The following is an 11,503-nucleotide window of genomic DNA, read 5'->3' as shown; positions in this document are numbered from 1 at the left end:
TTTTTTTTTGTTCATTCATTTATTTTGGTTCTTAAACTCCATATATGAGTGAAATCATATGGTCTTTCTCTGACTGACTTATTTCACTTAGCTTTATACTTTCTAGGTCCATCCATGTCGTTGTAAATGACAAGATTTCATTCTTTTTTATGGCTGAAGTAATATTCCATTGAATATATACCACATCCTTGTACATTCATCTATGGAAGACACTTGGGTTCCACTCTTGGCTATTGGAAATAATGCTGCAATAAACTTAGGAGTACATGTATCTTTTCAAATTAGTGCTTCCATTTTCTTTGGGTAAATCCTCAGTAGTGGAATTACTGGATCATAGGATAATCCTCTTTTTAATTTTTTTTTTTTAAAGATTTTATTTATTTATTTGACAGACAGAGATCGTAAGTAGGCAGAGAGGCAGGCAGAGAGAGAGAGAGGAGGAAGCAGGCTCCCTGCTGAGCAGAGAGCCGGATGCGGGGCTCGATCCCAGGACCCTGGGATCATGACCTGAGCTGAAGGCAGAGGCTTAACCACTGAGCCACCCAGGCGCCCCTCTTTTTAATTTTTTTAAAAGATTTTATTTTTAAGTAATCTCTACACCCAACATGGGGTTTGAACCTACAGCCCCGAGATCAAAAGTCACATGCTCTACCAACTGAGCCAGTCCAGGCACCCCTCTTTTAATTTTTTTTGCAAAAACTTTATACTTAGACTATTTTCCACAATAGCTGCACCAATCTGCATTCCCACCAGCAGTGCCCAAAGATTCTTTTTCTCTACATCCTTACCAACACTTGTTGTGTCTTGTGTTTTTTATTTTAGTCATTCTGACAGGTGTAAGGTAACTATCTCATTGTAGGTTTGATTTGAATTCCCCAGATGATGAGTGACGTTGAGCATTTTTTCAAGCATCTGTTGGCCATCTATATGTCTTCTTTGGAAAAATGTCTGTTCAGGTCCTCTGACCTTTTTTAAATAAGATTATTTTTTTGGAGTTGAGTTGTATAAATTCTTTTTGTATTTTGGATATTAACCCATTATTGGGTTAATATATCATTATATTATTATATAATAATTGTAAATATCTTATATTTACAAATTATATTATATATCATTTATATCATTATATACATATCATTTGTAAATATCTCCTCCGATTCAGTAGGTTGCCTTTTGTTTGTTATTGATGGTTTCCTTTGCTGTGCAAAAGCTTTTTATTTTGGTGTTGTTCCAATAGTTTGATTTTGCTTTTCTTTCTGCTTTTCTTTCCCTTGCTCTTAATGTCATTTTTTATGATTCCTTGCTATTTCTTTTCCATTTACAATGTGACAAAAGTGTCTGGTACGCTTCTTGGTAAAGGCTCTTGATTTTTGCTGCACGAATTATACCTTCCTTTTTATCTGTTATAATGATTTATAAGATAGAGATAGAACTTCTTACAGTGAAAAAATATATGGAAATTATACTACCTTTAAAATAACTTTTAACTTCAGTGTATGTAAAAAAAAGATTTAATAATTTGCCTTTTCTTTTTTCTTTTTTTTTTAAGATTTTATTTATTTATTTGACAGACAGAGACCATAGTAGGCAGAGAGGCAGGCAGAGAGAGAGAGGGAAGCAGACTCCCCAGCAGAGAGCCCGATGTGGGGCTCAATCCCAGGACCTTGAGATCATGACCTGAGCCGAAGGCAGAGGCTTAACACACTGAGCCACCCAAGCGCCCCTATAACTTGTTTTTTATACCTTCTTTATTCTTTTCCGGTTTTCATTGCATTAATCTAAGGTTAAAAATCCAATTTTTACAAATCCTCTTACTCAGTTTTTTCTTTTGCATTTTGTTTGTTACCATAGCAACAAAAATGATTTCAACTTATCAGCATCAAACAGTCTCTACTGAGCGTTGTTTTTATTCAGTTATCGCTCTATCTTTAGCTGGTTTCAAGGCTTATTGCCAGTTCTTTCCTCTCGTTTCATCATTCATGAGTTTCTGATTCATGTCTCAGTGGCTTATTATACAATTCTGAACAATTTTTGCAGAAAAGTGAGTTAATTGGGTAGTGTATTAGTCAGAAACTCTTGTGGTTTCAAGTGACAGAGACCTACTTTAAACTGACTACCGTAAAAAAAAAAAAAAAAAGAATATATTGGCTCATGAACCTGTCAAGTCCAGATTGGGTTGACTATGGCCTCAAAATGTGTCATCAGGAAATTGTCTCCATTTCCGGGCTCTTCTTTCTCAATCTTGCCTTCATCCTCAGAGGGCATTTTTCACATTGTGTCATGTTTCACTCCAACTCATACTCACTACCCTAGAACCCTAGCAGAAAGGGAGCACTTTTTTCCCAACTGTTTCTGTAAAAATCTGAGCCAAGTGTCATTGGCCTGGATTAGGTCACATGCCCATCCTTTGAACCAATGTCTGTGGCTCTTATTGGAGAGCCCTGGGTCACATCCCTACACTTGATTTGAGGGTGATGCCAACCCTCCAAACCTCCTAAACCTCCTATGAGTATAGATGGGACAGTTCACCAAGGAAAAATTGGGTTGTTGCTTCCAGAAGGAAGAGTTGATGATGGGCAGGCAAAAATAACAGACATCCATTGTTTTCTAATATTCTATAGTTCTATGAACTGTTACACTCTAGACAGACAACACAGAAGACATCCACGTGGTCAGCTGCCCATCTAAGCAGGGTTTTGTTTTTTGTGTTTTTTTTTTTTAAGATTTTATTTGTTTATTTGACAGAGAGCACAAGCAAGGGAAAGAGCAGAGAGAGAGGGAGAAGCAGGCTCCCCCTAAGTAGGAAGCCGGATGCAGCGTTCAATCCCAGGACTCTGAGATCATGACCTGAGCTGAAAACAGATACTTAACTGGCTGAACCACTCAGGTGCCCTTCTAAGTTTTGTGCTTAGATAGTGATTTCATACGGTCTCACAGTGTTCCAGAACCTACTTCTCAGCTTTGTGCTTCCAAGTGTTGGTTGCTGTCAGTGTAGCTAGATGGTTGTTCCCTCTGGGCCTGACTCATGCTAACCTGACTCAGCAGAGACTGATGTCTATCTAATTCCCATCTTAGAATAAATAGTGATTGCCAAAGGACCTGAACAGGGCTGTCCTCTAGTTAGTAAACTTTCCCTGTTGAAAACCACCGGAGAAGCCAAACTGTAATCATAAGGTTATTCAGTGCGCATGGAACCAGGCAAGAGAAGTTCTCTGGAGAAAATTAGTGGTTAGATGGATCATAGCATGATAGTGTGGTGGCTTTAAAACGTCCACAAATATGCTGAAAGACTGAAGAGAGAACATGTTACAGGAAAAGAGATAGGTATGTGGTAAGAAAGAAAGACAAGAGAGAACTGAGAGTAGTCCAATCTGGCCAAAACATGGAAGGTAGGGAGCGCAAATTAAGCAGAGTTGGGGTAGACGGGTGGTCAGCAAAGGCCTCGCTCTCAGTGCAATGGGAAGCCTCTGATTTGCTTTAAGAAGGAAAGAGACATGGTCAAATTTGTTATGGAAAGATCGATCTGGGTACAAGAGAGGCATTTGGAGATGGGAAACACTGAAAGCAGAAAGACTAAGGTTATGGTGGTACTCTAGGTGAGAGGGTTGACACAGCAGACTTAGCAGAATGGCAGCAGGGATGACATGGGAATGCCTAAAACAGTGCTTCTCAAAAGTCTGTAACCATGTGTGATGCTTAGAGTTAACTAGACTTATGGTGATCATTTCACAATATTTACGCATATTGAATCATTACGTTATACATCTGAAACTAATGTGATATTGTATGTCATTTATACCTCAAAAAAAAAAAAGTGCTTTTTGAAGTTTATTATGCACACAGACTACCTGGGGATCTTGTTAAAGTGCAGGTCCTGACTCAGTATTTCTGGGGTAGGGCCTGAGATGCCACATTCCCAACAAACTCCCATGTAATGCTGGTGCTATAGGTCCAGACACCATACTTTGAGTAACCAGGATTTCAGAAATATTATTATTAATTTTATTTTTAAAGATTTTATTTTGAAGTAACTTCTATACCCAACGTGGGGCCTGATCTTCCAACCCCGAGATCAGGAGTCAAATGTTCCACCAACTGAGGCAGCCCCAGAATTTCAGAGATATTTAAGAAACAGAATTTACAGGAGTTTGTGACTGGTTGGATTGGGCAGGGTGGGGGGGAGTTGGCAACCAGGGAAAATGAGTTGTTCAGGATCATACTCAAATTTCCAGTTTGAGTATCTGGGTGGTGATGCTATCCACAGATACAAGATGAGGAACAGGTTTGGGTGGGGTAGATAATAATAAAAGATAACATTTATTGAGTACTTGCTATGTTCCAGGTTGTTTACATATGTTGTCTTACTCTCTACAAAAAACTTACGAAGTAGGTACTATTGTGATCTTCATTTTAAGAGTGAGGAAACTGAGGTAGAGGTCATACAAGTAGTTAAGTGGAACTGCCAAGATTGAAACGCTCTGGCACTGAGTACAGACGTCCTTCAGCTAACCATGGGAAGGTTGGATATGTGGAGTTGAAACACCTGTGGAGATGTCGCATAAAGCTGTTCAGGTAAACAAGCTCGCCTGGAGTTCAGGCATGAGATTCTGCACAGTGGTTGAAGACCTGGGAGTAATTTAGGATTAGAGAGAATGAAACCATTCGAGGAAGGTTATAATCTACCATTCTGAGTGCTGTTTTGTTTATTTATTTGACAGAGAGAGACACAGTAAAAGAAGAAACACAAGCAGGGGGAGTGGGAGAGGGAGAAGCAGGCTTCCTGTGGAGCCAGGAGCCCGATGTGGGGCTCAATTCCAGGATCCTGAGATCATGATGTGAGCCAAAGGCAGACACTTAATGACTGAGCCACCCAGGCACTCCGAGTGCTGTCAGTCTTGTTCTATTTTCCTTTTGCATTTGATTATTGCAAAGGAAGAATCTGGAAAAAAAAGTAAAAAAATATATTTTTATTTATTGGATAATGTTAGTGTTTGTTCTCAATATCCCTGAAATTAAAGAAAATTTCCAGATTAGGTCTTGAAGTTGGTTTCTGCTGATTAGTTTTTCTAGATCTCAGTGAATTTACTCAAATTTCTACCTGCAGTCAGATCTTTTCAATCCTAAGGAAAATTTTATTGTAATTTAAATTACTGCTTGTAGTTGATTTACTCTATCTTCTTTTGAGGAGGGATGCCTATAGCTTGAATCTTCATGACATTCTTCTACTCATTTTTTTCTCAAAGAATTCCAGCACTTTGAGTATTTCTTATGCTTGTCTTCTATATTGCTGATTTGCTCTTCTGTGTTGTCAAATCTGCTTTTTACTGCATTAACTATTGGATTTTACTATGGTTACTGTGGTTTAAATTTCATAATACTCTCCATTTATCTTGGTCTGTTCTTTAAAAGATGCAATGTACTCTTTTTTTTTTTTTTTTAAGATTTTGTTTATTTGACAGAGAGAGATCACAAGTAGGCAGAGAGGCAGGCAGAGAGAGGGGGGAAGCAGGCTCCCTGCTGAGCAGAGAGCCCCGTGTGGGGCTGTATCCTAGGACTCTGGGATCATGACCTGAGCCAAAGGTAGAGGCTTTAACCCACTGAGCCACCCAGGCGCCCAAAGATGCAATGTACTCTTATAATCAAGAATAAAAATAAGATGTATCTAAAACTGGGTTGTGCTTAGTGGACTAAATATACTTCAAAGGAGTAATTTTTGGCTCTAGCACCTTATTTCTCATCTTACATGCCACGTACCTTTTTCATACCAGGTTTTTAAATAATTTGCCTATTCAACTTGAGATTGACTAACTGAATTTTGCTGACCTCTAGAAGTCCAGAGTTGAGGGCTTTCAAGATCACAGTGTTGGACAATTGAGATGCAGGATCTTACATCCTTAGTTCCCCTCCAAAGATGGCCTGGGAAATGTTCCGAAGCAGTGGTGGTTTCATTTCTGTCTCATTGTCTTAGCCATTCTTGGTATTCACGGGCTTTAGGATTGATCTTTATTTTCCAACCTCTGGTGTTTGTGTGTACTTCAGGGCCCCAGTGTGTTTGTCTCATTTTCTCTAGATCTTAATATTTTAGTTTTGGTGTTTACACCTTTGCATTCTTGTTTTGGCATGTCCTAAGATTCTACCCATCTGTACCAATCTGGGTCTCAGGCTCTGAATCTCCCTTTCTCCACTACCCTCTTACCCCTTACTCTGCTTTATGTTTTTCACAATATTTATCACAACTTGAGCATATATATATTTTTTTAAACCCCTCTTCCCTCCTTTCTTTCTTACTACCTATCTCCTCACTCTAGAATGTGGATGCCCAGGAACAACTTAGATGCTCAGCAAACACTGATTGAACAAACGTGTCTGATTAGTGGATCCTGAGTCTCTCGCTTTAGTTTCAAACTTTTGTGTTTTACACTTTCTCAGTATGCAAATATCGTTCGCGGTCTCGGTCATGTCTTTCTGTTTCTGTCCTTGTCTCCAGGCCTCTAAGTTTGTGTGGGGGCCACCGAGGCCCGCCCCACGCCTGCGGCCGGCCTGTGGCTCCCCGGCGTCGTCCCCCACGCCCTATCCCACGTCAGTACCGGGCTCCGGGGTTTTCCCTGCCCCGACAGCCTCTCAGGCTCAGTGGTACACCTCTCGCTGTTGCCGATGCCTCGGTTTTTTTTTTTTTTTTTTAATATTTTATTTATTTATTTGAGAGAGAGAGAGAGAGACAGAGAGAGATCACAAGTAGAGCAGCAGGCAGAGAGAGAAGGAGAAGTAGACTCCCGCCAAGCAGAGAGCCCGATGTGGGGCTCGACCTCAAGACCCCAGAATCATGACCCCAGCCGAAGGCAGAGGCTTAACCCACTGAGCCATCCAGGCGCCCCCCTAGGTGTTCTGCGTCTAGAGAGCCTCCTCCCGCGCCAACTCCCCCACGAAGGCACGTGACCAAGCAGGGCGGTGACTCTACCGCCGTCGCAGTGTTCCGCCCCGACCTCGCCGCTTCCGCCGGCCCGTGCAGCCCCGCCCCCAGACGGTGGGGAGCCAATCCGCCTGCACGCTTATTGGCTCCTCCCCGGCGCCCTCCACGGCGCGCGCCCCTCCCTCCGCCCGCTGGCCCGTCCGTCAGTCAGTCAGGCAGGCAGTCGGTCCGAGTGGTGGTGTCCTCTCCTGCTTTTCTAAGCGGTTCCGCCCTTGCTCCTTCCCGGTCGGCATCGGCAGCTGCCCTCGCAGCGGCGCGGTCCCTCCGGGAGGCGCGGCGTGGGCCGAGCGGCGGCTGCAGAGCGTCGAGCCCTTCGCGGCGGAGGCGGCGGCGGCGGCCCGGCAGCCAACATGGCGGCGGCGGCGGCGGCGGGCGCGGGCCCGGAGATGGTCCGCGGGCAGGTGTTCGATGTGGGGCCGCGCTACACCAACCTCTCGTACATCGGCGAGGGCGCCTACGGCATGGTGTGGTGAGTGTCCGCGCCCTCTCGCAGGCCCGGCCACGCCCGCCTACCCGACCGCCCGGGGACACAGCGGACGCAGCCGCGGCCTCGTCCGCGCCCCGGCCTCCGTGGCCGCCTCGACCCCAACTCTTGGTTTCACTGCGGTGGGAGCGCCGGGGGCCTCTGGCGGAGTCCGGGGGCCTCTGGCGGAGTCCGGGGGCCGGTCGAGGTTGGAGTGTTGCTCGCGGGCGTTTCGCCGACCGGCCTTCGCTTGCCGCAGGGAGGGGCATAGGGGGCGGAGGCCAGTACCCGCGTACCCCCAGATACAGGCGTAGCGCAGATTTTACAGCCAGGATCTCCGGGAAGAGAACGTTAGGGTTTCCCGTCCCCGCATCCTCCGGTTTGCTAGCATCGTGGCTTTCTTCTTGACATCCGATTGTAGAGCCGGGAATTCCTTCAGAAGCTTGTCGGTGGTGGTGTTGGCCACGGTCTTAAAAGCGCTTCGCCTCGGCATGTGTGCAGAACGCAGAAAATAATTACCTTCCTCCCCTCGCCTGTATTCCGCGAACGGCTTTCATTAAATATCTTTAGTAGTGCTAACGGTGTTTTCCTGCGCAGGCTTTCTATAAAAAGCGTTAGTAGCATCACTGTTGGTTGTGAACTGTTTTAATCTTGAAGTTTTAAAATGGATTTTAATACCCATTTCATTTGCGTTTCAGAAAGGATAAGCCCGCACGGCTCTCTTGATTTATTAAAGAGTCGATTGGAGTTGGGCCTAATTTCACTCTTTTTTTCTTTACCCGGAGTGAGCTCTCTTACTAGCGTAAATGTATTCAGACGTTTTAGCCCAATAGTTGTGGACTTTCCCTGTTAATGTTTTAGTGGTCAGTAATTATGCAGCCTTAATAGAGTTCTTGCAGAATTACAGGCACTCTCCCTTATCTTGATCCATATTCCTCAGAAACATTCGTGGTTCTGTTTATTAGAATTAACTATATTGTTTTGTGCTGATGAGGACTTAATGAAGTGTAAACTCCCTTACACCTGTTTTTCTTGTGAGTGTGCCTTGCGTTGAGTGAAGGAGGCAAACTAATATTTATTGAACACTTGGTGGCAGGTACTGTACTGGATATATCATCTAATTTTATTTGAACAGCCACCTCGAAGGAGTAAAGGGCTTGATACCCCTCTTTCAGGGGAGAATGTATTTTCAGGTGAAGCAAATTCTTCAGGTCCTACTACTGAAGAGCCAGACCTGAGATTGTAGACTGAGATCCTGTCTCAAATGCTGCAGCTCTGTTATATCCCGCTGTCTTTAAATAGTGTTATTAATAGCTTTAGAGTTGGGCATATTTTACTGTTGTAAGCAAGTCTGTTTTATAAATGTATTCAAATTTGAATGATTGTGATTGTAGAAATGCCATAAAGGGCATGTTTTAACAAGTATCTTAGACTAATTAAATTTTAAAAAGCTAATTAAATCTTGACTATTTTCATTCTCTTGAGGAGCAAAATGCTTCACATATGCAACTGTGAAAATTAATGTGAACTCAGAGGTTTAGGAACCAAAAGAGGAATTAAATTAGGTCAGGTCTAAAAGATATAAGGCCCTAGAAAGTACTGCCCATAGCATCACTTCTCTGTGATACATCTGATTGCTATTCCATCTGCTGGTAAGTATGCCAGTACAGGTGTCATGAGGTTCAGAGCTGCCCATAACAGCGTTCAGCTCTTTTTAAAAATTTAACATCCAAAATAAAGACTGAAAAAAATCTTTAGATTTAGAATACTTTATTTAATATTTACTTATTTAACAGAGAGAGAGAGAGAGGTCGATCACAAGTAGGCAGGCGGGGGGCGGGGGGAGGAGTTCATTTAAGAAGCCCTCCAAAAACCCAGCATTCTTTTTTTTTTTTTAAAGATTTTATTTATTTATTTGACAGAGAGAGATCACAAGTAGGCAGAGAGGCAGGCAGAGAGAGAGAGGAGGAAGCAGGCTCCCCGCTGAGCAGAGAGCCGGACGCGGGACTCGATCCCAGGACCCTGAGATCATGACCTGAGCCGAAGGCAGCGGCTTAACCCACTGAGCCACTCAGGCGCCCCAAACCCAGCATTCTTAATCAACATTTATTAAATGCTAATAATGTGCAACACAGATTACATTCTTACTAAGATGAGGATTAAAAGCAATAATCTGGACCAAGGATTCTACTTCCAATTATACTGGTATTTGGAACTTAGCAAAAGAAAATTACTGTGAAAGTACTCGGCATCTCCCCTGACTGAGACTTGGAAGGTCAAATGTCTACAGCAATGATAGAAATAGTTACCATATCTAAATTATTTTCAGACTAGTAAGAATCTCTTCAGAGGGAAAAAGAAGAAGAAAAAAACCCCTTTCAATTAAAGTATCCTAGGGGTGCCTGCTCTATGCAGGGCTCAGTCCCAGGACCCTGAGATCAAGACCTGAGTTGAAGGCAGAGGCTTAACCTAAGCCACCCATGTACCCCTAGGATACTTTAATTGAAAGGTTTTTGTTTGTTTGTTTGTTTGTTTTGCTGGGTTTTTGGAGGGCTTCTTAAATGAAATGTTAATGTTTAAATAGTGATTTTTTAAAAATGTAATGCTTCCAGTCAGATTTGAAGATTTTCAAGAATTGAGAATTTTGCCCTTTTTTGTTCAGAGCCCTTTCTTAATCATTATATGGAGGGTATAAAGATGAAGAGTGGAGTTTGAGTTCCATCTTTTAAGAGTGGTTATGATTTTGATGGATGATAGGCTCAAATGATAGATTGAGCTGTGGAATCTAATCCTAGAAAAGTAGGTAGAAAATTGTAGAGGACTGTAAAGGCAAAACTGAGTTTGCTTCTATATTTGTGCAATGAAGAAGTATCTATTATTTTTATTTTATTCTATTTTATTTTTAAAGATTTTATTCATTTATCTGACAGAGAGATCACAAATAGGCAGAGGCAGGCAGAGAGAGAGGGGAAGCAGGCTCCCTGCTGAGCAGAGAGCCTGATGTGGGGCCGGATCCCAGGACCCCAAGACCACGACCCGAGCTGAAGGCAGAGGCTTAACCCACCGAGCCACTCAGGCACCCCTAAGTATCCATTATTTTGAAAACAGGCAGTCATATGATTAATTCTGGGATTTTTGGAGTGTAGACCAACACTGGTGGAATTGATAGAGAAAAAACTGTGATATTACAATTAAGCTGTTTTAACTGTCTAGAGGTGAAGTGATATAGTGGTATTGGAAGGCAACAGATGGAGGTGCTGAGAGACCTTATTAAGATAGAATCCATTGGGTGGGTGTTCCTAAGTGGCTCAGCTAGTTAAGTGTCCAACTCTTGATTTCAGCTCAGGTCTTGATCTCAGTGTTGTGAGTTCATGCCCAGAGTGGAGGCTACTTTAAAAAAAAAAGGAAAAAGAAAAAAAGAATTCATGGAGTGCCAGGATAGTTCAGTCAGTGGAGCATGTGACTCTTTATCTGAGGGTTGTTAAGTTTGAGCTCATGTTTCGTATAGAGATTACTTGAAAATCAAATCTTTAAAAAAAAATCTATATGAGCTCTTTATCAGAAGAATGGTAGAAAGAATGAAATACGGCAAGTATGGGAAGAAGCAAAGGATGATGAGGTCTAGAAGGGCAAGAGTCTTAATGAGGTGGGATTTGGATTTAAGAGGGATTTCACAGACAAGGATTTTTCAGTTTGGATATGGGTATATTTGTTAATTCCAAGGCTTCTAGTTTGGGAGTCTGGGAGGATGGTGTTGCTGTTGTTAGAGAAGAAATATACTGTAGACAAAGAAGGTTTATTAAGGAAAAATAATGAGTTGAGACTTACTAAGTTGTGATGACTGTAGGCCATTTAGGCTATATCCAGAAGGCATCTTGAAATTTAGAAGAGGGAATCTGGAGATGAAAATTTATGAAAGTGGTAGTCTTTTTTTTTTTTTTTTTTAAGATTTTATTTATTTATTTGACAGGCAGAGATCACAAGTAGGCAGAGAGGCAGGCAGAGGGGATGGGAAGCAGGCTCCTCCTGAGCAGAGAGCCCGATGTGGGGCTCAGTCCCAGGACCCTGAG

The 11,503-nt window shown here is 42.6% G+C and overlaps 1 protein-coding gene across 1 annotated transcript in view; it reads left to right on the top strand.

Annotated features, from left to right (window-relative positions):
- Positions 1-7,003: 7,003 nt before the first annotated feature.
- The window catches only part of MAPK1 (mitogen-activated protein kinase 1), a 103,733-nt gene continuing 99,233 nt past the window's right edge, over positions 7,004-11,503 (top strand). The window contains exon 1 of the mRNA XM_082697729.1: positions 7,004-7,439. Coding sequence (XP_082553855.1) covers positions 7,321-7,439 — 119 coding nt within the window. The 5' untranslated portion in view covers positions 7,004-7,320. The remainder of the gene's footprint in view (positions 7,440-11,503) is intronic.

Source organism: Mustela nivalis, assembly GCF_964662115.1.
Source record: "Mustela nivalis genome assembly, chromosome: 14".
Lineage (NCBI taxonomy): Eukaryota > Metazoa > Chordata > Mammalia > Carnivora > Mustelidae > Mustela > Mustela nivalis.
This window is presented reverse-complemented; position numbering and strand designations above follow the sequence as displayed.